This window comes from Lampetra fluviatilis, chromosome 7, assembly GCF_964198595.1.
Source record: "Lampetra fluviatilis chromosome 7, kcLamFluv1.1, whole genome shotgun sequence".
Taxonomy (NCBI): domain Eukaryota; kingdom Metazoa; phylum Chordata; class Hyperoartia; order Petromyzontiformes; family Petromyzontidae; genus Lampetra; species Lampetra fluviatilis.
The window spans coordinates 9,197,918-9,225,905 of NC_136281.1; the positions used below are offsets into that span (position 1 = coordinate 9,197,918).

At 50.9% G+C, this 27,988-nt stretch overlaps 1 protein-coding gene across 1 annotated transcript in view; it reads right to left on the minus strand.

The window, feature by feature from the left end:
* LOC144933341 (uncharacterized) overlaps positions 1–27,988 on the minus strand; it is a 76,674-nt gene that overhangs the window by 10,185 nt on the left and 38,501 nt on the right. The window contains exons 4-16 of the mRNA XM_078858024.1: positions 24,405–24,725; positions 20,801–22,747; positions 14,743–14,865; positions 14,172–14,268; positions 13,366–13,529; positions 11,918–12,072; positions 10,223–10,343; positions 9,234–9,383; positions 6,713–6,919; positions 5,694–5,951; positions 1,444–4,977; positions 846–1,061; positions 331–365 (exon numbers count right to left, since the gene is read on the minus strand). Coding sequence (XP_078714150.1) covers positions 331–365; positions 846–1,061; positions 1,444–4,977; positions 5,694–5,951; positions 6,713–6,919; positions 9,234–9,383; positions 10,223–10,343; positions 11,918–12,072; positions 13,366–13,529; positions 14,172–14,268; positions 14,743–14,865; positions 20,801–22,747; positions 24,405–24,725 — 7,328 coding nt within the window. The remainder of the gene's footprint in view (positions 1–330; positions 366–845; positions 1,062–1,443; positions 4,978–5,693; positions 5,952–6,712; positions 6,920–9,233; positions 9,384–10,222; positions 10,344–11,917; positions 12,073–13,365; positions 13,530–14,171; positions 14,269–14,742; positions 14,866–20,800; positions 22,748–24,404; positions 24,726–27,988) is intronic.

Sequence of the window (27,988 nt, forward strand, 5' to 3'; positions counted from 1 at the left end):
CTTTCTTAACTAGAGTCAGTGGGGAAAAAAACACACAAATAACATAAGAACAACTGAAAACATTATACCGACAACAGCAACCCTTCCAGAGAAAGCTAAAGCAAAAGAGATGCGAAAACAACGCGTGCCACCGCGATTCTGTGCTGCTAGATGCATGCATAAGGTGAAATGAGAGCAAAGGAAGGTGCTTTACGTTGTTGTTTAAAAAGAAAAAAGCTAAATGCAGGAGTGTAAGCGGAAGTCAGCTCGCTCAGTGCACGCACGGAGCAGAGGGCGCGTGGCTGCGGGGCTGATCCCTGCAAGCGATAAGCACTGAATCAACTGCATTACCTTTGATTCTGATCTTGCTTTGCTGCTATTGACATCTACACAAATGCAGAAGAAAAACAAGAAACAAAAAAAGGAAATAAATAAGAGGGATTTGTGAGGCATTGGGTTGTTTGTTTGTTTGTTTTCGTTTAAAAAAGAAACAAGGAGAACAAAATTACAAAAAACAAACTGATAAATAATAATAAAAATTAACAAAGATCCTGGACGGATTTGTAAGCCGATAAGATGTCGTATATTTTGTGGTCGTTCCTTTTTGTATGTTTATAAAATGTCACACGCGCACACACGCACACTCGCTGAAAACGGAGCTGTGAGGTCATCAGTAAAACGCAAAACAAATTTCTCGATTACGGTGAAGTAACCGCAACCATGGCTGTCACGGCTTCTGCTAAACATTCGGTCGCTTCGGTAAAAACTACACTGGCAACTCCGTACGGGGCACGCAGGTTTATTTTCTCATCGTCTGCTCGGGGGGGCAGGGGATGATCGTCTCGTTGATGGGCGCTTCGCCGTACCTGGGCTGGCGAACCGGGCAACGGTTTGTGTTCCAAGGGCACCTTCCACGGCAGACGCACGGACGGCGCCTTCCAGCCGGCGCGTACGGGAGGGATGGGCCCCGTCCACTCGCAGAGGCGCGGGACGCAGCTGCCGCAGCTTCCGCCACCGTCTGCGAGTCTCTCCTCGTGAGCGCGGGCCGGCGGATTGCCCCACGCGGCTTCCATCGATGCACGCTGCGCACATAAATCGACGAGCGCGATGAAGGAAGAAAAATAATGGCTTTACCTTTTACGGCAAGAATACAGGAGGTGTTAAGATGTTAAAACACCAAAGGGACACCTATTACAAGGCATCGATCAAGTCTGCATTAACCGCACATAAGTTGTGGATAAAACGTGCACACAAACGTGCTTTGATAATGTGTGCATTGTCCTTGAAACTGATTGGCCTGCATCAGAGACTGGCAAAATAAAAGGCTCCCGTAGATTTCGAAAAGCACGTTCGTGAGATTACATCCACGAACGTGGATGTAATCTCTGGGGAAGGGGGAGTCGCGCGGTGCCGTGCATGCTCAGCATCGCTCAGCGGTCAACGACGTGCGGCGCTGCATCCCACCTCCTTCACTGGCGAGGGTGGCGACCGTGACGCCGGCGACGTGGCCGCCAAGGTTAGCGTCTCGCCGCCGCCACCGCCACTGCCGCCACCGCCCAGGCTCTTGGTGCCCATCTGGGGGCGTTTCCTCGCGGTGGGCGAGTTCCGGGCGGCGGTGCCCGGCGAGGCCTCCGCGCCGCCGCCCCACGCCTGCTGCTCCTCGCTGTTGCGGTTGACGTCCCAGCCCGCTCCATCGGAGGCCTCGCTGTGCGGCCGGGAGTTCGAGTTTTCCGGCGGGGATCTCGGATTGCAGAGCGTTCCACTGCCTGGAGCCGGGCGGTCGATTAAGTTGTGGCCTGGGGTTGCGTGCGCGTCTGTGGGACACCCGTTGCGAGACGTTTTGGGCTTGACGTCGGACGAGGTGGGCGTGGATAGTTTTTCATTTTGAGCAGCTGGCAACGTATGCGATGGCCGGTCCAGCGATGGGCGGACCGACTCCACTGCCGATGTTTTGTTTTCTTGATCGGAATCCGCGGGCTCATCTGTCACCACCTGGCGGCGCAGGCCTGACAGCGCCGCCTCCACCTCTGCTCTCGTTGAGTCATGACGCCGCCGCGTTCCCGCGGCTCCTCCCCGCAGCGCTACATCACCGTTCTCCCGACAGCTTCCGCCCGGACAGCTCTCCTCAGCACCGGCCACAGCAGAGCGGCGGCAAAGACTGTCGCCACTCACGTTTCTCGCGGGCCGTCCTCCTTCTGTGGCCCCACCGTGATTACTAAGCTCCCTACACCCAGTCTCTTGCGAGAAGCGCGACACCGACTCCCCCCGCAAATGAGCCTTTTCCTTGTGGCGGGTAATTTCAACGTCGAAAGACGGAGAGAAGGAGGGGGCGGTCGTCTCAGATTCCTTAATGTGGGTAATGGCTGCTTCTATAACTCCATTCACAAAGCTGTGAACACCCATAACCTGTTCCCGCAATTCAGATGTTCTGACACAGGCCTGGCTTTCCGGGAGCTTGGATGCTACACACTGCTCTTCCCTGCCGCCGCTCTTTACGTTTAGCGTTGCTCCTCTTCCGGGGACGGGACGAGTCCAAGAGCGCTTCTCCGTCGCGCGCAATTTGTTACGAGCCTCTTCATTGTCCCAGGAAAGAAGAGAGCGGGAAGCCCTGCAGGGATCGGGCGGCGGCGTGATGGGCTCGCCGTCAACGTCGCGGACGTTGTCCTCGTCGGTGTGTGCGGAGAGCGACGAGTCCGAGTCGTCTCTGAGAAGAAATCCGAGTCCGTTGTTGGAGGATTCCGTCGATTTGCGATTGTTGAGATGCTCTGAAGCTTTGTGACGCAAAGAGGACAATTCATTCCCGAGCTCAATGGCCTCTCTGTCACCTCCGTTGGAGTTCACCGCGTCACTGTTATTTCTCGTCGGCCTATTCGGATATTCCCTTTGTCGAGTCAGGGAGATGACATTTTCAGGAAGCAGAGGGTAATTGTCACCCCTGTTAAAAATCTCACGCCCAACAGCGTACTTATACTTTGTGTCCATATCATTGTACGGAGTATATGCGTCAGCCAAACTTTGGAAAGCCCCTTGCCGCATTTTCAAAGAGGTCTGGTTGTGAATACTGGGATCTCCACGGTCCCACCTTTCGGCACGTGCAGCATCCGGTACCATTTCATAGGCATGGCTTATGTTGCCATTTTTAATATCGTCCAGGAGCGGATCCACTTGCCCTTCGCGAGCGCTATCGGCCGGAAAGCTTCCAGGCTCCACTCTAAAACTCGAGCCAAAGAAGTTTCCTGTTGTGGCCAGGGGTGATACTGAAAAGCGCGAGTAGAGCTTGCTCGTCAGTAACACGGGGTTACTGCTGTGCAGCAGAGGCCTTCCCTTTGAGATGTTTTCCCACGGGGGAGTGACGTAAAACTTTTGATCCTTCAGCTCGTCATCCAGCGAAGAGCTGTCACTGAAGTCCGAGTCGATGCACCAGCCCTCGGAGTTGGAGGAGCTGTCTTTCTCCAGCTCGTTGCTGTCGCCGCTCAGCGTGGTGCTGGAGCTGGACAGCAGGTCAATGTCGTCCTCTTCGTCGTCCGAGCACACGGACGCCCTGGAGGTGTTGACGATCAAGCTCACGTTGACGTCGTCGTCCAGCAGCGAGCCGCTCTGCCGTCCATCGTCAGCCTTCCCATCGAGGGGGATAGCCGGCCTGTTCGCTAGGCCATCGACAACGAGCGAGTGGTCCTCCCAACTGTGGCCTCTCACCCCTGACATCGGTTTGGTCTCTGTGCTTGACGATGCCTCGTTGCAGCTGTTGCTCTCCTTGAAATCAGAACGTTTGTGGACTGCGGCTTGTGACAACTCTGACCCCTGAAGAAGCTGCAAGCTGCTTTCATTCAAGTAGGCACTTCTTCCTGATTTGTTGCTTTCAGTAAGACAGCTTGACGTGAAGCTCCGAGGACTTTTCCTGGCTACGTTCACAAAGTCCTCCCTCTGGATCATGGTATCAAAGTGATCACCTTTTCCTGCACACATTCTCCCCAGTTCAAATTTCTGGAACACGTTACTCGAATGCTGCCCCATAAAAGATGATATTGGGCTCAGCTGGCCTTTGCTTTCATGATCGTGCACATACCCTGCAACTTCAGAATAGCACGGATTGGTACTCGTCAGTGCGTTATGAGACGTCTTGTTTCTGTTGCTTAAATCAAGCGCGCTGTCGTCTTGTATAACTACTGTAGGCAAGTCGGAGATAGCCATGACGTTCTCCAGACTGTCCTCTTTCAGGTACGAGTAATCATAGAAGATTAGCGCCTTCTCGAGCTCAGAATCACCGTCGTGCCCTTGCTTCGGGCTTTTGGCACCTGGATTACTCCCGATTTCCTTGCCCGTGTCCAGGTATTCGTCGCATTCCTCATCCGACAGCGAGCTGGCGTAGCCCGCAAAGGTGAGGAGCCTGGCGAAAGGATCGGGCCTGTAGGCCGGCGCCGCGTCTTCCACCCTGGAGGAGGACGTGTCGCCGTCGAGGTCCTGCACCTCCGAGAGGAGCCCAGAGTCCGACGTCGTGGCCACGTCGCCCTCGCTGGCGATGCCGCTCTCGCACTCGCACGAGCGCTCGCCGCCTCCGCCGCCACCTCCGCCGCCTCCGCCGCCGCTCCCGGCCAGCAGCAGCCCGTCCAGGAGGTTGAGCAGCGAGTCCGTCGACGAGAACGAGTCCTGACCGTCGGCCTGCCGTGGCTCGGCGGGTCGACCACGGCCGCCTTTGCTCGACTCCTCCGCCGCCGCCGCCAATCGCCGAGTCGTTCCGTCCATGCGACTGGGGCTCTGGCAGGAGCCAGGGGAGAAGCCGGAATCGTGGCCGGCCTGGAGGAATGACTGGCCCATGCTCCACGTGTCTACAGCCGAAGGTTTGCCGGTGTCACTCGGCGTGGAGGAGGCGACCGCAGGTGGCTGCTCAGCGCGGGCAGCCGAGAGCTCATTTCCCAGGTCCGTTTCATCCCATTCCAGACCCTCCACGGGAGAGACCGACAAGTCGGACTGGGAAGCGTCCACGTAGTTCAAGGTCACCTGGGGGGGGGGGGGGGGGGCAAGGGGAGTGAAACGCTGTCACCGCCAGGCACAATCTGGGGCGGTCTCTCGTGTAAGTTTTTGCATTCGCTGTGTGAATGTTCATTTATAGAAAGAATATAATGCAGCACAATTTGGATCTGGACAGCATATAAATGCAGCTGAATCTCAAGCTGCTATATATATAATCACGAGGAGTGTGTATGTGCCTTACCATGTTTTATTGTTAATAAAGAGAAACAATGTATACTGCCAGTGTTTAGGCATTGTCCACATGACAAAAAATCTATGTTAAATACATAATAATAATAGTTTACAGCTCTTCCTTTGTCAGTCTACTGCTCGTTGTGTCACTATACTTCGCCGCACTGGTCAGCGAGGGTTAGTGAAGGGAGTATATGCCCAGGACCAGTTCAGATATCACTCGCCACTGATGTTGGCCATGGCCAGGAATCAAACTCAGATCGCTGGGTTCTCGGCACAGTAAAATAACCACTGTGCTGCCGTTGCCCACAAAAATGCATCTTTTCTTCTCCCTTCATCAATGCGGTGAAAAATCGCTCAAATATTCAGTAAATTCATGAGCATTAAAAACAGTAACTCAATTCACTTATTCGAATTTGCGACAGGGGCATTGGGCTCACCGCCCGTTTCCCCCCTGCCACCCTCCCGCCTCCCCCAGCTACCATGTACCTCCCGCCCACACTCACACACACCTGCTCTGCGTTGAGCCGGCGCTGGAGGCGCGACTGCCAGTGCACGGCCTGCAGCACGACAGCCTCCCAGCGTCGCTCCAGCGACACGGCGGCCAGCTGCAGGTTCTGCCCGTCCGCCCCCGGGTGGCCAACGCCGGCCGCCCCCCTCTCCCCAGCGCCACCGTCCCCGGCACCGCCCACCCCCTCCAGCAGCCGGTGGCACAGACGCACCAGGGCCGCCACCCCTCCTCGCCGGCGCCGTATCTCGTGGCACAGGGACTGCGGGGAGATAACTCCCCGTGTCATTTACACACAGCGAACATTGTCTGCGTCAAGGTGGTCAGGCGTCTCAGGGGTCAGGGCACTGAAATCTTTAGATTCCTGGGATTAAACTCAGGATAGTGAGGTGATGGTTTTAGCTGGTTCACCGGTGACTGGACCAATTTTTATTAATTCCAGCTCTCACAATGAAATATATCAGTTTGCCATGTGATGGACAGTCAGGTGGCCCGCTGGGGAGCCATCCAGTTAAAGCCACTGTGTGATAAAGGGGTGGTATCACTGTGGTGGTGTTGGTGGGTGGTACTGGTGTAACTACTGTGTGGTATCACTGTGGTGGTGGTAGTGGAACTACTGTGCGGTATCGATGTGGTGGTGTTGGTGGGTGGTACTGGTGGAACTACTGTGTGGTATCGCTGTGGTGGTGGTAGTGGAACTATTGTGCCGTATCACTGTGGTGGTGCTGGTGGTGGTACTGGTGGAACTACTGTGTGGTATCACTGTGGTGGTGGTCGTGGAACTACTGTGCGGTATCACTGTGGTGGTGCTGGTGGTGGTACTGGTGGAACTACTGTGCGGTATCACTGTGGTGGTGCTGGTGGTGGTACTGGTGGAACTACTGTGCGGTATCACTGTGGTGGTGGTAGTGGAACTACTGTGCGGTATCACTGTGGTGGTGTTGGTGGGTGGTACTGCTGGAACTACTGTGCGGTATGGCTGTGGTGGTGGTGCTGGTGGAGCCACGGCGTGCGGTGCGGTACCTTGAAGTGGTCGAGCTGGCGGTCGAGGTCGGTGGGCGCGCGCCGCTCGACGCACCCGTCAAACACGAGCATCTCGGCGTCGCGCAGCCAGGCCTTGAGCTCGCGCACGCGCCCCTCGAGGCGGCACACCAGCTGCGCCGCGGCGGGGCTCAGCGACTCGCACGCCGGCGGCTCCGCGGGCTCCCCGCACGCCGCCGCCAGGAAACTCTGCGACGACGACGCGCCATGCAGAACGTCTCGTTCTTACCGCCCCTTTTTAATTCGTCGTCGCGAAAACTTTTTTTTTCACATAAATATAACAAAGAAATCCCAAATCGCATCCCGATTGCGCCACCGGCGTCACGCCACGAGACGAAGGATCATATTTGGATCTTTCGCGCAGCGGCTCACAGAAAGCGGATACCCCAGAGCTACTTCAGGGGCCCCCTCACGTGGCCACACGGTAGGGGGCAAACTTTCAATTGCTCCAGAAAAGGAGGGGGTAGCACTTTCCCACGACAATTAAACCAATTTATTTTCATGTGTTTTTGCGTAGTCATTGGTGACCAGACTGACACCATTACTTCAATACACTTGAGAACACGGTTTAATCACAGATCGCCACCTGAATGAAAACCCAGGATCTCAGCACTGTCGGATCAGCGCCCTAACCTACGAGAGCCTCCTGGTCATCTCGAATAATTCAATGGCTCAGAGGTCAGGGCACTGAGCTCGGACCACCAAGATCTTGGACCCGGAATCCGGGTATCCGGGTATCGGCCGCATTCTCAAGTGTAGCGAGTTGATGGTCTCAGCCCAGTCACCAATGACTGCACCAAAAACAATTGCATTCAATGGAGGTTTTCACTCTATTTTGCTCCATTCCAGATTGCAATGTGGAAACATTTTGGCTTGCTTGCCATATCCTATTCTATTCAGAATTCATACAGCGCCCTTCCCAAGGTGCTTTACAATGCAAACCGATGGCGATACACAAAGGGGCAAAAGGGGAACAACGGGTGGGGTGGAGAGGCTGTCAGTTAGGGACGTGACGGAAGGGACGGAGGAGCAGGGGCTGGAATAGGAGGTGCTGATGTTGCAGGGGTAGGGAAGGAGGAATGAGGTGGAGTGTGATGGTGAACGAGGGTGACAGATGGGTGCAACGTGAATGAGAGGCAGCGGGGTATGAGGCACATGCGTGAAATGATAATGATAACATAGATCGGCGCTGTGGCCAGGCATGGATGAGGGTGGTAGGGGCAGAGGTCTGGTGGCCGGATAGTTGGGCTGGTTGAGGAGCATGGTGGAAGGCTAGGGGAGAGATGTGGTTCGGTGCGCATGGAGAAAGCGAGACACGGGAGTCGGGTCAAGAATTAGAGTCGTCAGTTCTCTGGAGCAAAGCATGTGGGGGTCCAGGTTATCCATAGGATGACCAGAGTTGATTCTCCACAACGTGGTACTCATTTTATTGACCCTGGAGGATTTATGGGCCGAGTTAACCTCAAACTGCAATTCTTCCTTATAATTTTCCTACTTTGAATCCGGTGCAGTTTTTAACTCGCCATAAGTATTATCAGGTAGTCAAAAAAACATTTAAAAAATACAATCCAGCAGAAAAACTAAATGTTGTGTAATGCACCAACAATAGGGCGGAGATTGCTTTAAGCCAAGCGCAAAGTAAGGATTTACTCCCGTCACTCTCTCCCTGTCATACAATCGCTCCCTTATGCCTCTTTAATCACTGTGACCATCATCATTGTTGTCGTGATCGTATTGCCTTCATACATCTGGCAAATGCCAAGGACTTGTTCTACCAGATTCACTGTTTTCTCGAGTCCTTACAGTGCTTGACCCTCATATTTCAGGACGGTACATTTCTCTTTCTCTTCATTTCCTTTCATTGCATGACTCTTGAACCCCCATCTTCTCTTTGCCGAATTTCCCATACCCTTGCTCTTATCAAGAAATGCGTTCATTCCTATCTGCTGGATAATCATTAGTGCTCTAAGTTTCTGTCCTCTCAGCGTTATGTATGTATCCTGAACGTCTTTCGCACCGTGCGTAGCCAACCATGCTAATCGGAGGTACGGGGGGCGGGGGGAAGGACAACTACACACAAAAAGCATTTCTAAATAAATACGTGTTTTTAATTTAGATATAATGTGCACATATTTTCTGGGTTGCTGGTAGACCTGAGGGGCACACGGCAAGTAGTCAGAGCCATCGCTAGAGGTGTACTGGATGTGGTGTGCCAGGTGTCAGAAATATTTTATGAGTCACCAAACTAGACAGACCTGGCTAAAATTAATCCCTAGCTATTGTGGCCTCAAGGCTTCTGGTCCAGATAGTCTTGTGACCCCCATTTAATGCTCTAAATGTTTTAAGTAAGGTTTATTTAAAACGGAAATTAATATGCCAAGGGGAAAAAATGTTAGGGGTAAATTAACTTGGGGAAAGGGGGGGGGGTGTCACAAGACAACTGGACCACCCTGTGAAACAAATAAATCCCCACAATATACACAGTGCCACGTCGCCGCCGTACCTCGACCGAGTTCCACTTGGCATCCAGTTGCTCCAGCTTGAAGCGCACGGTATCCGTCGTGAGCGTCTGGTTGAGGCTCACAAGCTCCTGTCCCTGGGTGAAGATCTGCCTCTTCTTGGGCAGCCACATGGTGAGCTCCACACGGTAAACCTGGGGGGTGGGGTGTGCGAGAGACACGAAACCCCGCACACCTCCGTTTAGCGGGGTTGGATATGAACGGTGCGAAAGAAGTTCAAAATACTGTACATACATCATTGACAACCTTACGGTGCGTCCTCTTTTGAGGGCCTAAATACTCGTTTGCACAACCTCCACCAAATCAGACATCTCCAAGGGAAATCATTCCTCACACCTATGTGGTTAGATACATCCTTTATGCGAGCATTGAATATTTGTTGCAGAGTTACTTGTTATCCAACAGGGGGCAACGTGCATTCCTAATGGGGCTGATAGTTTACAGGTGAACAGTCATCGCTATGGGAATGATCTGGTACGTAAAAAAATGTAAGCAATGTTTTTTTTAATACCATATAGAACAGAAACCGAAATCAATTGTTTGTTATGGAACTGAATGCCACTCAATGCACTTTCTGCTTCAGCAACAAAGGCCTCCGATTGAATCCCCCAGTCAACATTGACTTAGTGGTAGGTCACTCATTCTCTTCTGTTGCCCTCAGTCTGAAACTCTCTTCCTCCAGACACCTATGCTGTCGATTCCATGCCCTTGTTGAGGTCAAGCTTAACTCATCCTTTGTCCAAAAATAAATGGTCACAATTCCATACCGCGTTCTGAAATGAGGTCGTAATGAAGACGCTGCATAAATATGCATCGTGTTGTATTTTCAACACACAAGAAACAGGGCAAAACAACAACCGCAGGCAGAAGAGTGCATGACCAACACAAATTCCGGAGAAGTTAAACACAATTGTTGTTGCAGAAATTTCTTAGAGACCAGATGCGCAGTACTTCAAAAAGTGTGGCCACCAACCTTAGACAGCTGGTGCCAGTGCTCCTCTGACATCATCAAGTCGTTGTCTTCCGACATCACCGCCTCCACATCGCAGAGCCAATCCCACAGCTCCAGGCAGTTGGCACCAAACTCTTCGCAACTGGAGCAGAACAGCAAGTAGAGCCAGACCTCGTGAGCTGTAACAATCGGCAACTATACAAGCTGCAGAAGAAACCCATCCCCGCATGGTGACTGCTATTTGTGGCACACAATCGCAAATCGTGTGCTTGGCAGGACATGATATATTGTCATTTCAGAATAGCTGTTGCATTAGAAGTGTGAGAATCTGGCCTTGAAAACAAACTCTCATTTTATTTTATGTTTGCCAGACCCGCAGATTTTCCCTGATGTGCCGTAACGCCGAGCGCTGCGGTGCGCGCGTGTGATTTGGTGACCTGTAGGGTAAAAGCGCAGCCCCTGCAATTGCTTGCAAATGCCACTTGTGTCAAAAAAGCTTCCGCTGGAGGGAGCTCTAAACAGCCCCCTCTAGAAGGAACTGGACCCTACTCTTCAACGCTGGGCAAACGTCTTGCAGCGTACAGGGAAAATTAAGTGCTGTATCTAAAGCAGTCGGTACAGTAAGGATGTTTCACAAAGGTCACAGGTGTGGAGGCAACCCTCCCTTCATACCTTTAGGTTTCCTCTGAGCACTCTGTTGTACTTGCACACTGAGAAATGCTTGAATAAATTGGCTAAACATCCCATGGCGGGGGACCACACCTCGCTGACAATGAGCCTTAAAGCTTAGCAAAGTCTCTCTTGGGTAAACAAAAAAAATATTATAATATTCCCAAATATTGGCTTGCACAAAAACCCATTTATGACAGGAAAGTTCCAAGGAAGACGCGAGGCGGGTGTGCCAAGGAATTTACAGCAACGTGTGACAGCTTGAAAATACAGTTATTAGGGCAGCATTAAATATTGCGCTCAGAGTTTTAAAATCGCCATTAAACCGCGAGAATTACTATTACGGTCGTGCCCAGAACATAGCTCAACCCCCTGCAAAGCAGCGGAGCGTGGCTAGCAGGCATTGGCCCTAGAGCAAGGAATGAAATAGGGCCCCCTGTCCAATTTGAACTTATATACATGATCTATTTTATGTATTTATTCTTTGCGATTTGAATACCTCTCCTATACTTTGCACTCCTCTCGTTTTTTGTATTGTTTGTTCTTGTAACTTTCTGACCCACCCCGACTGTTTCTTCCCGTGGTCGCGTGGATTTTTCTCCGGGTCCTCCGGTTTCCCCCCCCCCCACACATTTAGAATCAACGTGCGTTCAGAGTATTTGGCTGCTATAAATTTGCACACGATAAGCCACTTGTTGAGCTATAATTTGTGGCCAGGTCACTTGTGAAAAAAAAAATGAATTGCTCAGTGGGCCTTACCTGGAACAAAAAAACAAAGTAAGTATTTTTTAAAAAGCATTTAAGAAGTCTCTGTCGAAGCGAAGCCGGAAAAGACGGAGCTATCGTGGTGTAAACAAAGCCAATGGCAGTGCGGTCGTGCACCGGCATTCATTAAGCGCTCCACCCTTGGCACGAGGGCAGGACTGTGAGGTGGCCATGCAGCTCAGTGGGGGGGGGGTAGGAGAGGAGTGGGGGGGACAGTGGAGTCTTCAATGCCCCACTCGTCCCTGGGGACAGAGACGGCTAAATCCGGCGCCGGGGCCTCACCTGTCGTTGCGCCGAGCGTCGCTGGCGAGCGAGAGGGAGCGGGCGGCCCGCGCCGCCCCCTGCGCGTGGCCCAGGTAGCGCTCGTGGTGCAGTCGGAGGGACAGATGCTCCACAGTGTCTCGCGCCAGCTCCAGATCCAGCAGCTGACCCTCGCCCTGCGCGCGCGCACAAGCACACGCCCACCCCGTTAACCTCAGCGCCACCAGCCACTCGCCAAAGCGGACAAATACACCCTGGGATTTTTTGTTTAGTTTCATTCAGACTCTGACTTCTCGACAGACCTGTTCTACACCTGAGGACGGCTGCTTGCGTTGTGGCCGAAACGTCGTGAGAATGATTTTATTATGTTTTATTTTTATTATTTTATTATTTCCATTCTACGTGACTTTACCGAAAGAACCAAGAAGATGAATCCCTGCAGTCACGAAAGCTTTAAATAGAAATTCATTAACTAATTGTGTCCCACTTGAGACATTGAAGTTGTATAAGGTTGCGACCTGTTCTGGATTTGACCCAGGCAGTCCAGAAAATTGCATCTTTGTTCGGGGGGTGGGAATTGATTCTAACGAGATCTTGTACCAGTATTGTGTTTATTACAGGATACTGCATGGATTTGATAGGCCCAGGTTGAACGAGGAATATGTCTGGGTTTGGTCTGTGGAAAAGGTGGCAACCTATTGGGAAGCCATTGGAGCAATGCGCTTTGAAATCTAGATTGAAAACTCATTTCTTTAGAACTGCTTTTTGTGTTTAGTTTGTTGTCCTTCCCCAACACCTCCGATTAGCACTGCTGGCTACGTCCGGTGCGAAAGAAGTCCAAAGTACATACATGGAACCTAGAGTTACCCAAGGCTAGCAGCCTTGAAGTGAAATGGGGCACGCTAATGATCTGTGAGGTAACGATCTATGAGATAATGATTTGTGAGGTAATGATTAACTATACACCCACAGTATAGTGCCGTTTATGTATTACGTAATTGGAAGTATTTTAATAAAAGGAGCGTTAAAAGGGTACAGTAACACCTAGAAGCCAAAGAAGAATCCATTAATTTACCTACTTTGAAACTAAGATTTTTTTTCTTTAAAGCCCAAAGCCCGATAAGCAAGAAAGAGCGTGAGTGATCTTATCGTGTACATGGACAGCCTTTTGGTCAACCCACTGCTGAATGAGGACTTCCTGACACCACGCATATCATGGGGGTTATTTGACTATACTTCACCACGTCCGTCAGCACGGGTTGGTGAAGGCGACGAGCGTAGAGGCACAGTACAACAACGGATTACACTGCACTGCCCCCTGCTATCCATCACGTCCAGCAGAGAGTATCATAGGAATCCAAGTGTGGTCTCCCAGGCTAGGCCATGCATTGATCATTTGTATGCACGATTGCTGAACGTCTTTCACAACCGTACGTAGCCAACCGTGGCCAACCGGAGGTGCGGGTAACCTGGGGCTGGGCGTGCCCGGCAGCGTGCGGGCGAGCCTGGTGCGACGCCAGGATCCCGGCCTTGGCCACGTCCAGGGCGGCCAGGAGCCAGCGGTGCTGCCGGCAGATGTGGGCCTGGAGCGACGTCCACGCGGCCTCGAGCCAGCCCAGCAGCCCTGGCAGACCTGGGGCCCGGCGGAACACGCGCGTTACGCGCGCAGAGGTGCCCCGTATGGACTTCAACGGACTGTTGGTGCAAGTGTCATTAGCGAGCTAGCACCTGTGAATGCCGGCACGGCGCCCACAAGGGGGGTGATACCGCTTCCGACCGGCTGCCTTTGTCTCCCCAGTGCTGATGTTTACACACAGCACCAGGTAATCATTTAAGGCTGAGTCAACATCGGGGAGGCCCAGTATTGGTTTATATATTCACCAATGTTATTGATCGTGAGCAGGAATCGAACTCTGGTCGCCGGGTTCGAAGCACAGTGCGCTAACCACCACGCCACCGCTCCCCACACAACAAGTGAATGCGCACGTACATATGCGTGCACAAATACGCACACATAAGCCCACATAACAAAAATAAAAAGGTGAACAAATGAGAAAACGCCATGCACGTTCCCAAGCGTTAAAAGATCAAGGGGCATGTAATTACACTGGCACGCGTGCGCGCGATTGCAACAGTACGGAGCACGAGGTCACACTCGTGCGTGGAATGTTGAGGTTGTTGGAGGTCACCGGTAACTCGCGCAGGATGGCGAGGGTGTTACCGGTGACACCGATTGGCCAACGGCCGAGTGTCAAACCGAGGTGGTCGTACTAACCAGACAGCCTCGCCCCGAGCAAATCCAAAAACTGCTTTCCTTCTTCCACCACTTCATCCTTCATCACGCAGCGGCTCTCCATGCTCATCTTAAAACTCTGCAAGTCAGAAAAAAGAAACAGGCAGGGAGATGAGATGATATACTGTCGGTGTCAACGCGAGGCAATAAAATTAATAAACTGCGGGACGCATCGCGCTCGCCGTGCATCCACTGTACGCTGGTCGCCGTGCGTTGTGTTTGACTCTAAATGTTGCGTCGCTCAGCACAGGGGGCAGGACGAGACCGCGGGGCTCCTGCTACAGGCAGCCTCTGCAAGTTAGGTGGGGAAGGTTCACCATGCCCCCAAGCGATTCCAAGGTTTTATATGAAGAAGGACCATTTCCCGAAATGTCATCTATTGTATACTTTTCCTTTAAAGGCCACGGTGTTATTGGCGATTGTGTTGAGTTTCTTTCACAATGAGTTTGTGGTGTTTCATTTTCGACTCGGCAGTCACATGCGACGTTGGCAAAGGCATAGCCACCCCCTCCTCTCTGAGTGGCGTGGATGTCGGGGGAAGTGGGCCTCCCACCAGGTGGTTGTGCAGGTACAGCTTGAGGCTCTGGGTGTCGGGACGTGGGGGGCCCATGCTCTCCGCCTGCTCCTCCGCCTGCTGCAGCCACGAAGTCAGCTCCAGCAGCCTCTCCACGAAGCTCTGGCACGGGGAGGTCACAGGCAGGGCACGGACACGAGGAGGGGGGAGGGGGGAGGGTCAGGGCGTTAGCAGACAAAGCAGTCACCACTTTGGGCCCAAAGCAAGTCCATGGATTCATGACAACAAAATTGAGGTGCACCAAACAGCAGCTCAAATTCACATCCAAATTAACATGGCGGGCTAATTCACATGAAAAGGCGAATTTATCTCTCTCATACGTTCTCTCCCCACATTTATATTTTTGTTTATGTGTCTCTTATCTCAAGACATGCATCTATAGCTCTTGACTATCTCTTCTGTCATCTCACTAGGATTCTTATAAATGGAAAGGGAGGTCTCTCCAAATTATTTCCGTTTAGGGCACCCCCCCCCCACCACCGATGGGCCAGCACCACCACTGGGCAACATCGGCTGTGTGGTCCCTGCAACGGGAGTTTCATCAACTGTGCTCATGCTGATTCCCACCGAGGCTAAACATGAATGAGCGGCATATACGTTAACATACTGTCTTTTTTTAAATCCACTGCTAGATGAGAGCCTCCCCATCCCATGTGTTAATGGCCATTGCTTAACCATACTTCACCACGCCAGTCAATGCCGTTTGGTGAAGGTCGGGAGGGGGGGGGGCCCAGGATCGGTTCAGATATCACTTGCCACTGATGTCAGCCATGGCTGGCAATCGTGCTCATAAGCCCTGGGCTAACTGCTGTGTCACCGCTCCGCCATTAAGTTCACCACTACGTACTCACTGCCACAGGCCAATCCATTGGCGGACAGACCTTTTAGAAAGGCATTAAGCGATTCGGTAGGCTGGGAGACGCCGGTGCGTCTTGCCCTTGCAAGGGCTCTTTGGTGAGCTGTGCCCAGCTACTATCTACCAGATTTTTACCACTGCCAAGAGGACCCTTCTCAATTTGCCCACTGCCATGCACTCGCTGGACCGGTTTCCCAGACTGTCCTTTGTTGACACTAAAAGCTTTGCTGCGCTCCATGGGATGCGGCGGCGCATTCCGCAGCGCCACTGCAGGGATATGGGGAGGGCAGCTTTGGCGGTGATGCTGACTTCTGCGTCTCTGCAGCATTGAAGTCGCTCCCCTCTGTCTCTAAAACCATCGCATCTGGGCACCCCCCCCCCACTTCCTACCACCCACCCCGATGAATGGGTCGATAAATGCTGAAGAAATTAATATATTCGGCGTACACTGCACTGCAATGTAAATGCTACACGCGAGCCTTAAATGGCTTTGGGGTACAGAGGTTGACGGTTCGATTTCACTGGCCGCGCTGATTAACCATATTGATATGTTATTATTATGATATGCGCCGCCTGCTTCACAGTGGACGTTAACGATCCCCGTGGCGCTATTTGCAAGAGCAGGCAGGCCGTTGTATGTGTTGGCATCACAGTCCACATTTAGAAAATGACCCACAAATTACTCAATTGTTATTATACACAGCAATCAACGGCCCCTTGTGGGACTAATGCCCCAGGTAATTCTTGCAAATGAGGTTATCGTGGTTTCTTGAGTTATTTCCTGGTGAAACAAAATAAAGGGATGACTTCAAACATGCAACTAAAGCCTTTCCTGATTAAAAAAAAATAGATAATTGGCAGTCCTCATCTCAACTGATTAATAATTATATTCTTGGTTCTTTCGCTAAAGCCACATAGAAGGAAAATAATAAAATAATTATAATAATTATAATTATCAAAGGGAAAAAAAGAATAGAAACTCCACATTCCTCTGGTGGAAGCCAGTCTCTCCAGATTAACACGGCTGGCGAATTCCTACAAAGTCGACCTCATTCAATCCACAGAACTACAATCTGTATCTCCACATATAAATACAAGTACGTATTAGTCCAGGTCAAAATGATCTGGCAGCATTTATTTCAATCTGCTTGCATCGATCTGCCAGCGAGGTATTTCTAAACATCCCCAGGGCGTGATTTCAAACATCTGGGGCCATTTCCTCTGCTTACACAGCTCCTACCCCACTGTGGTATTCCCTTCCTCGTCGGATAAGGGAACTCCGAGACTGTCCAATGTGCTAAAAAAATACTTTAGATGTAACCTGTATAGCGTGGCATTTACAGATGAAAACTAAATTTATGTTATAAAAGTTATGGGTGCAGAATAACCTAGTTATAATATTAATTGCATTGTTTTAAAAACAATTGTACAGAGGATAATTATTCATGTATAGGGGTCCTTGGCTTTAGGAAAGGCGCCGTAAAAGAAATAACGTTTAATTGATTGGTTTCAGAAATAAATATCTGGACCAGTTTCAACCTTCTAGGTGTTATGAACAGTCAGGCTTCTAAGCAAATTCTGTTGGATTACCAAGGGCCTGTGGGTCGAGTCATCTTCCAACTGGGATTAGAGCTCACATAGCCTTGCTGACCGTGGGTTGTGTCTACTCTGAAATGCAGTGCCACCCAGCTGGATCGAGTTAACACAAAAGACGCACCAACATTCAATTTGGCAGCAGCTGCTATAAACAGAGGGCTGCTTTTGGCTTGTTGTGTCAGTCTCATGCACATGATAAAAAAAAACAATTTGAACGCCATTAGCAGTTCAAATAAAGCTGTCTCCAGATTATGTCGCATAATGGGGATTCAATGCGGAGTGGGGGTCACAGATACGTTACCCGTGCTGGCTACAGTTCTGTCGTTGCTGGTAGTGATTAAGGCTTCAGCTGCACCAAACACTGCCACACATCGGAAGCCATAGAGGGAATATTTAGTTTCGCATGTGTGTATACATTACAGCACTGTGTCTAATGAGGGTCGGCTGTTGCTATAATAGCGCCATGGTGAAGCTGTGTGTCACGCAATAGGGAAATCAGACTAACTACACTTATACTAATTAGACTATTAGAATGTAAGAAATGCAGCCATTGAAATTGTCATGTTACTCATAAAGAATGAAATGTTAAGCATTGAAGGATTTCGTAAGAAAAAAATAACTGACATATGGACGCATTTCTATTGTACATTACTGCATGTTTCCGAAACATATTTTAAAAAATTACACATTCATTATTAATGTACAGGGTAAATTGATACGTTTAATATGCTTGCAACATAGCCAGGGAATGTCTACAGGCTCTCGTAATCATTACGCCACCCCCCCATCCGTGATAAATTGTCCTGGCATTGATTCTGATGTCGTCTTCACCAATGGCAAACATCTGAACCTGTCTGGCGGAAAGCAGGCTCGACGCGGAATAATGTCATGGCCACATCACACCCCTGCCCTCGTGCCAAGGGTGGAGTGCTTAATGAATGCCGGTGCACGACCGCACTGCCATTGCCTTTGTTTACTCCACGATAGCTCCGTCTTTTCCGGCTTCGCTTCGACAGAGACTTCTTAAATGCTTTTTAAAAATTTACTTACTTTGTTTTTACGTTCCAGGTAAGGCCCACTGAGCAATTATTTTTTTTTTCACAAGCGACCCGGCCACAAATGATAGCTCAACGAAGTGGCTTATCGTGTGCAAATTTATAGCAGCCAAATACTCTGAACGCGTGATGTTGATTCTAAATGTGGAGGGAAAACCAGAGGACCTGGAGAAAAATCCACACTTTACCACGGGGAGAGAGAACATGCAAACGCCAAATATCAGGTGGCAGAGACGGGATTGAACCCACGACCTCCTGCATGCTGGGCGAGGTAGTTAACATCTTACCACTGCGGCGCTTCCAAAGGGAAAGTCGAGCTTAATGGGAGAGTCTAGCCAGCGCCAGTGATTCTGATCGTAGCTATTTTAGATTGATTTTTTGTGATCCAGGATACTCAACTGGGGGGGGAGGTTGTCCTTCACGCTGTGTGGATTTACAGGAGCTGAAAAGCGACTTGCGCAGAGAGGGACCACGTTGCTATTTCTGTGACTGAAGCCTCCTCTGTCACAGATGGTTCCATATTAAAAAAAAATGTCTGAAAGAGTTTTCCTAGAAAAAATGAGAGCTGACGCAAAAAGCCTGATCAGCTGTAAACATTAAATTGCTGCAGAGCACACACACACATTATGTAAGCAGGGCATGTTCACCGTTTGGCTACTTTTTGGCTACTTTTTGGCAGCGTGTCGCAGCACTCAAGAATGTACATATTTTAGATGCTCACGATAGAGGCAACTGTCGCAGTTACTTTACTTGGGAATTGTTACCTGACGCCCAGTTCACCTTGTTTATAATAACGCTACTCTCCGTGGTTTTTCTTTTGCCTCTGACCAAATCATCCAGAATGCGCCTAATCTCCTCAGACCTCACGAGCTAAGCTGGTTTTGAGCCTGGATATTGCTTAAATGGGCGACCACCACCGACGCACAAACATCTGTTATCGGCCGCGGGGCTATACGGTGGCGAGCAGAGAGCAGAGCGGAAACATCCATTCTTGTACTGTACTACTATGCTTCAACATCGGTGCTCCCCACCTTCACTGAACCGCGCTGACCGGCGTGGCGAAGTATGGTCGAATTAACCCTCACGACCCGCAAGGCGTGGGATGGCCCTCACTCAGCAATGGCTTTACATGAACGCTGGATGTACACAGCCTGTTTTGCACATGCACACGTGAGTTTGACAAATGTAGGTTGGAGAAGTAAACAACTGCATTCTCGTGCCTGCACCAGAGAATACGCCATCCAATCAGCAAGCGTCACGCATGAACCAGGGCCCCACTGGTGGCAGAAAGATTCAAGAACGATTTACCCCCCCTCCTCCCCCACCACGTCTGGTGACCGACAGGCCCGGTCCGTTTCACGTGAGCCAAGGCAGCAGGGAAACACGCACGCATGTGGAAATGTGAGACAGTATGTAGCCGACCGTGCAAATCTATGGGTCTCGGTGTGTATACATGTACGTTGAACTTTCTTTGCACTGTACGTAAGCCAACCGTGATAATCGGAGGTGCGTAGGGATGCAGGAGTGGCCGTATGCCCGCGTAACATTGTCGTGGTTTACAAACCCGCCCACCTTCGCCAAGATGCAGCTCAACTTCCTACTGCACTGCTGTCCCTTCCGTACAATATAACCTCCCTTGCTTTATTTGTTGCACATACATAAAATTACTTGGTTGGCGACGCCGTAAATAACAATTAACTAAAACGCAGCGTATTCGTCGATGACGCGTCAGGCGAGGGCCACGCTACGTGGACATGCCTCTGAAGGAGGGCCGCAGTGAGAGGCCTCACCTGTTGTACACAACTTTCCTTTCGAGGCCATCTGTGAAAAAGTACTTCATAGCTCATCCGATTTCTCCACGATAAATAAAGACCCTGATTCTGAAGGCCGCAGCGCTATTGATGAACGTGTCGAGTTTTTTTTATTATTTTATATTTAAGCGAACTGCAACATTAAGTGCACGTATTGGTTGTTTTTTTTATATTTTAAAAATGTTATTGTTGCTTTCTGTGTAGCTGCCGTCATGAACACTGTCTGTTTGGGCATGTGCTGAAGTGGCTTCATTTCCGCCCGGGACTTGTGCGTGCTTGCTTGAGCACAACATGCACAAAGCGTGCCTCTGGGAGTAGCCACATTCTCAAACACTGCGTAACGGTTAAGTTTTACTACGTTAAGTCAAGATAATACACAATGAAAACTGCCTTCGTGATGGTCACATATTCTAATTGTCATTGGTCCAAGGAAGGAATAGAGGTCATAAAAAACGTCAGTGACCTAAAAGTCCTCTTACGAAGAAAAAACTGAGCAGTAATATCTAAAAAGCAAAACAATTTATGGCACACTTCTACTGCAACGTGGTTATATAAAACTCTCGTAATAAAACCAGTAGTTATTTAAAACTAATAGCAACCTGTCAAAACGATCTGTAGGACACCACAAACACCTACTACAATGTAAGACAAAGCACAAAATGTCACCGCAAACTGCCGCACGCGGCCTTTACAAAGGGGAGCAAAAAGAAAACAGCCACCTCAATCTTCTCTTCCATCTGCCTGCCGTCTCCTCGACACTTGAGGCACCTGTGCAGCTCCTGCCTCAGCGAGGGGATGCTGCAGCACGCGGCATCGTCCAGGCCGCTCTCCGCCACCCAGCGGGGCCTGCACGCCGTGTCCTCCTCCTCCTCCGTGGGGCCCGGCGAGTCCGAAAAGTCCGACTCGAAAAGGAACGACTCGTCGGACGTGGCCGAGCCAAAGGTCTTGTCGAGGGAGCGGCTGCCGCCGCCGCCGCCCTTCCCCTCGTCCGCCCTCGCGTCGTCCATCTCCCACCAGCCGGTTTCAGCCTGCCACCCGTCGGGCGAGCTCGCCCCGGAGTCGCGCGAGCCCGCGTCGGACAGGAAGGCGTCGCTGGAGCCGGGCGATCCCGCGGGGAACGCGGGTGACGAAGTGCCCCCGCCGCTCCTCCCGGAGGCCTTGCCCTCACTGCTGTCGCCATCCCAGGGCTCGCTCACGGGGCTGAAGGCGTGCGGGGACGCGACGCCGGAGGACGTGCCCGACAGCTCCCAGTCGCTGACGTCGCACACCCTGGCGCCCGTCGTGCCGCGGCGCAGCAGCGTGTCCAAGCCATCGAGCTTCAGCGAGAGGAAGCCGGGCTCCCGCAGCAGCAGCAGCGACGGCAAGGCCATGTACTCCTGGGACTCGCCGCTCGGGGAGACGTCGTCTCTGGCCGTCGCGGCCACGTTGTTCGAGCCGAGGTCGATGGGCAGAGGATCGATCGTAGGCGCGGCGTCGCTGCTGGCGAGGGCCAGGTAGGCGTCGTCCCTCCGGCTCCGAGCATCCGGTGCCTGTGCGGCGTTCCCGACGACGCAGTACTGAGACTCGGAGGCCGCGGGTGCCGACGAGCGCGGAGGGCTCTGCGGGTTGAAGTGCCGGCGGTTGCTCACTCTCTCCGCGCGCCCGTCGTCGCTGGGTCCGCGCCGAGATGGGCGTCCGCTCCTCCCACGGGCGACGTCCTCGTCGTCGTCATCATCTGCCTTGGGGCGTGAGGAGGCCTGGAAATACTCGCAAGCTCGGCCCTGGGCAGCGGCGGAATCGTCCCTCGGACGCCGATTCGCGCCCGGGCAGGACGATCCTTCCGTCGCATTGACATACGCCGACCCGTCCGCGCGATTGTCCACTTCGCCAGCGTTTACGTTTCTCAGGTTCAAATGTATCTGCGTCGGGCGTCCAAGAAAAGCCACCGAGGAGGCAGCATTCAGCGCCGTGTTGAATGTGGTGATGCTGTCCCGAGTGTCGTTCCACTGCTTGTTTGTCATGCCCATGCTTCCTCCGCTCGGCGCTCTGCCCGAAGCAACGCTATAACCGATTTCCCCCGATGCTTCCACGCCAGCCCCCTGATACGTCGCATCGTGTGATCCGTCTTCATCTTCATCCAAGGAAATATCGCTTTCGCTGCGACTCTCGTCTCCGCCAACAGCACCCATGCTCGCATTTCCACACACATCCACGAATGATTGTTGGACACCGCTAACTGACCCAAAAAATGACATCTTAAGGTAGGAGGCATCAGCCGCATTCATCCCAGCACAGACGTTGGCTCGTGTATTTCTCAGCGGCAACGAATCAGAGTCGCTGTCCGAGTCCCTGACTTGCTCCGAACCCGCGCCGGCGTCTTTCGCCTCATCGAACAGAGGAGGGGTCGCCACATCAAGGGGACGCAACCGTCCCTCCGGGGCGGCGTCCGTCGGCCGCGTCGGGGTGGCGCTCCCGGCTCCGCCCGTGCCCGGCGGCAGCGCCAGCGACGGCGGGGAGGGCGGATCATCCTCCCGGGGGCTGTAAGCCGAGAGCTCGGAGGCCGTGATGCCGCAGTCCAGCGAGAAGTAGTCGGCCGGGCGGCGAATCAGCAGCTGCGTCTCGCTCTGCTCCTCCTCTTCCTCCTCCTCTTCCTCCTCCTCGTCGTCCATGACGATGCCCATGCAGTTCTGCGAAAGACAGACAGCAGGTTAAAACGAGGCGGTGCTGGGTCTGTATTTTTTAATTATCTCGCCGGGGGTTAGAGTGCTCAGCTCACAAATGGACCGCTGTGAGTTCAAATCCCAGTTGGGCAGGGGGGTTGGGGGGATCAATACAGCATCGCACCCCTCCATGGTTGATAAAAGGACCACATTATGGGAAGACAAAAGTGACTGTCTCATGGATGGACAGACTGAACACTGCCGTAGGAATGTGAAATCTTCACTGCTCGCTCAGGGCTGCTAACAGGGATGACTTCCACCTCAGACTCTTGATTGGGACCTGGCACCAGTGGTGATTAGTTTATTGACTGTGGTGAGATGTAATTTACTCACTCAGGAAAGCCTCTCAAGACGCTTTAGTGAGGAGGGTTACACACTGAAAACACTTGGCCAATTCCATTCACGAGCACATGGCTTTTACAAGCCAGATTGGACTCCCGCTTGGGATTTGAGATTCTGACCTTACTCTTGGATACTGCGAGACAGGCACCCTGCTGCAAGTCACAACAGCCAGCCGCAAGCGCGAGAGTAAAACAACAACAAAAACTAATTTAAACAATGGCTCTTCATTCCTGCGTTGCGCCATCACTTAGCGCGCAGACAGCGCCAGACGCTCCAATTAGACTCATTTCTAAATGCAGCTGACAGACGCACAGCGCGCTGGGAGCAGAACTAAATACCATCACGTCTCAATTATCGCGCGCCGCGATACGTTTTAAAAGCGGCCGGACAATCGGAGCCCTAACCGTTCCCCGTAAACTTTTCTTCCCCTGAATAGTCAAATGGCTCTTGAGCACTGTGAGAGACAGGTTTGGGGCTCCGGGCTTCTGAGAGGGCTCTCTTAGCACGACTCATAGGACACGGCCGGCATTAAGCGCTCGCTCGCTCCCTCCCTCGTAGACAATCACCTCACACCCACCCTGCCCCCGAACACATGTCGTATCAATGAAGGAGTTGCATTTGTGTCCGCTAGGGAGTCTAGTCAAACAGGGCCCCCGTCTGTTAATGGCAGCTACCCAACGACTTGCCACACTCGGGGCGTAGCGCGAGGTGGGAAGGGCCCTGGTGCAGGGAATTAAGTGGGCCCCTTCCTCCTGCCAGCCCTGACCTCGACTAAACTATTTTTATTTTACTAAGTAAGAAGCGAACTGGCCACAAATGATAGCTCAACGAAGTGGTGTATAACGTAGAAATGTATAGCAGAAAGGCTTGTCCCAGTATCCAAAACCATAGTGAAAATGGAATTTTTGTCCTCGTTTAAAATGTTCCGGCTTCATGCATGGCTCACGATACTGAAAAAGAGCAGGGCTACCTGAGTAGTAGTCGAGGTTAGCAGAGGAATAAGCGGGGACAATCCCAGTTGAGCCTCCCAGAGATATGGTAAACTTATGATGCAGCCTTCATGTAAAGGTTAGCACAATGGACTTGCAATCGAGAGGTTGCCGGTTTTTTCTATGGGTAAGCCATAATCAATCGGCAGGTCGCGATTGGTGGGGTAAAATGTGGATACTCACACCTCTCTTATATGATCAGCCAGTATGGCTGAAGAGGTCAAACACCCTCTAGAGGGGCTTTGCACCTTTGACCTTCTCTTGCTCGCTACGGCCAACGTCCCGGCACTCACCCGGTGCACTTGGTCCTCCTCCTCCTCCTCCTCCCGCTGCTCCTCCTCCTCTTCCTGCTCGTGGGCACCGTCGCCACGCATGTTTGCGGCGGCGGCCGTGACGGTGGGGACGTGCGCGGTGGCGGTGGCGCGGAGCTGCAGGCCGCGCAGCACGCGCTCACGCAGCAGCAGCGTGGAGACGCGCAGCCGGTGCCACAGCAGGTGCACGGCCTGGATGTCGAGCAGCACCTGCACGGAGACGGCGAGCAGCCGCAGCGGGAACTCGGCCTCCTGGAGCGCGTGGATCACCTCCACGTGCTCCCAGATCTCCTCGCAGATCTCCTGCAGAGAGAGGGAGAGAGATGATGCGACCGGCGTCGATTTCCCGTCACCGCACCGATAGCAAGCGTCGCCGTCTATTCAACTATTTTTTTCTTAAACTATTTTTGTTTGACCGGGTAAGGACCACTGAGCTATATAGCGCTGTTTCAGAAGCGGCCTGGACACAAATGTTAGCTCTGTGAAGTGGCTTCAAATGTGGACGTTTATAGCAGCCAAATACTGTAAACACGTTTCTAAATGTGGAGGGAAAAACTGGAGGACCCGGAGAAATATCCACACGACCATGGGGGAGAACATGCAAACTTCAAATATGAAGGCGTCAGGGTCGGGAACGAATCCACGAGCTCCTGTATACCGGGCGAGGGAGTTAACATCTCGCCATTGCAGCGGTTATCACGATGACAAAACTGTTGGGACACCAGCACCATCGTTGTTGTCACCGTCATCGTCTGAAGAATATCGAGATTGGTACAACTCACAATAATCATTTGCATCGTTGTGGAGAATATTTATATTTCAATAAGCAGACAATGTCTCCTTCACATAGCCATCTCTCCACATAAAAAAGGCTGTTTGATCATCATAATCAAAATCATCATTGTTGTCATCTTTGTAACGCTAGTTATATCACCACCATCATCTGAAGACGTTCATAATCGTCATAATCAGCATAACAATTGAATAATAATTGTTTTTTTATAAATCCACTCTCATTGTTTTGGTTGACTGGCCTTTTTCCTGTAATTAACACAAGTTCACTGAAGCAGAAAATGGACAAATAATTATCATATACTGAAGGCTATCATCGTCATTAACGGGTAAATATTTTTTTTTATTTGTTGAACGGTCACTGTCATCATCTGAAGATTGTCATCGTTAAAATAAGGGTGTTATTTAATCATCATCGTCATTAGCAGCAGCATTTTGCAATGATTACCATCATCATAAGACTATCATACGTATCGTTGCACCTATTGTCATGGAATAAAAAAGGCACACAGGCCTGAATTACTAATTATAGCGCTGTGCTTCGAGTACTCATTTCACAAATGGATGGCTGTGAATTCAAATCCCACTTGGGCTATCAAATAAGCATATCATCCATCCAGCGATAATAAAATTAGAACCACTTCGTGTTAAGAAACAGCAGTTGTCTAATGGACACACTAGACCACTGCCATGGGAATGTGGAATTTCCATCACTGGCTCCGTTTGCTAACAGAGATGAGTTTGACCCCATACTCGCGTAAGTAGGGAAGTACTTTGACTTTTTGTTTGTTTACATTTTGAACAAAGAAACTACTCTCAAAATAGGGTTGATAACATCTATGCACCCAGACAAAACAAGGCAGACGTACAGGCACAACACACACACGGATCATAGATGCACTATACCAGGCTCAACTCGGAAATGTCAATACACTTTTATCACAACCAGGCAAAGATTCGAATCTGTAAATTATACGAAAATGCCATGATAACCGAATAACTGTGTAAGGCTGGTAAACCAAACTTCTCAGACAAGGCACACAAATGTGTGAAAAAGCCACAGCCTTTTGTGCATATGCAAAAAATCCCAACTGCAGTTCCTGGAGAAGTGCATAATGGTCCTCTTGTTTGAGATCTAAATTAATTAATTGGAGCAGATGTAACCATGACAGCAGCACTAGAATTTTGCCATTACTAAAACGCTGCTGTCAGTTGGTCACGTTTGCTCTCATTTTTTTTATCTATTAATTTGCTGTGATGGTCATCTAAGACAAGAGGTACACAATGCATTTCTTCCGGAAAATGCTAATGGATGTATTTTTGCATACACTCGAAAAAAAGAGCCGTGTTGCTTTTTAACACGTTTTTTGTGTCTTGTTTAAAACTCGGGTGGCCACGGTGGAGAGACGTTAACTACCTCGCCTGGTAGACAGGAGTTTGTGGGTTCGAACCCGACCTTGACGCGTGTATGCGTGTTCTGTTTGCATGCTCTCCCCGTGGTTACACGAATTATTTTCCGGGTCCTCTACTCTTTCCCTCCACATTTATAAATATGCTCTTCGCGTATTTGGCTGCTACAAACTTCCACATAAGCCACTTCGTTGAGCTGACAAAGAGCTAAATAGCTCAGTGGGCCTTACCTGGTTCAATAAAAAAAATGCGTCGTTGAGTTTAACTTGACGAAAGATCCGTTTCTGCTTGAGAAACTCCCAAACGGCAATGATTTCCTTATTACAACTACTCAGCAACACCGCAAGGCAAACACTCTTTGAGAGATATAAATACTGTACACATCACGCGTGGAGCTCAACCACCGGAGCGGGAACAAAAACAGAACGATGATGACGCACAAGCCCCTGCAATAAATGACACAGATAAACTTTTTTTTTTGTTGCGGGAAATTGAGAGCGCGACACGTGTCTGTTGTGTCCACGGCAATTTGTAAGTGATCGTGAAAGTTGCCTTTGCCTTCGTTAGTTCACGTGCAGAGTGTGGAGGACGCCCCTGGTGAAATGCTTGAAGGTGTGTGCAGAAATAATGGCCTTCGAAGACTTCGATTTCTTTTTTTAAGATGGCAATAAAACCTAAAAGCCCTCTCTATCGACTATGAGAAAAATGTTCCCGTAGGGTGGTAGCCAGTGCTTTTTTTAAACACTAATTAACACGTTGGAACATGCCACAGTGCTCAATACCATATTGTTGTTACATAGTACAGTCCAGTGCCATCACATTGTAACGCACAGTTCCATCATAAAAATACCATCACACGAGAATACCAAAAAAAGCAAAGACAAAGATCCCCCATATAGTCTGAACAGGCTTTTGGGGCAAGTGCTGTTAGCGAGTAGCCCCTTGGAAGGCACACAAGGTGGTGGGGTAGCCAGCACAACGTCCCGCCGCATTTTTCTCCACTATTGGCGACATTTACGCACCAGGCTAGGCACTAATTTGAGGCTGAGTCGACCTAGGGGAGACCCAGGACCGAGTCAGATAATCGTCGGTAAACAAACACGTAAACACAAGCAGAGCAGCATTACATGTGGGCACTGGGGAGGTGGGGTGACTTGCCAAAGAGGCAGCCGATAATGGGCGTCTCTTGGCCGAACTCCTTTTAAAGAACCCATTAGGTATACAGCCATAAGCAGCAGGGATTTGTGGGTAATGCTGTAATGGATATAGATTTGTTTAGAAGTTATTACGCCACGCCTGAGCCGGTGTCTTTTCGGGTAACGATGCTTCGTGACAGATGGGGGACATTATATTTCGGTGTAATT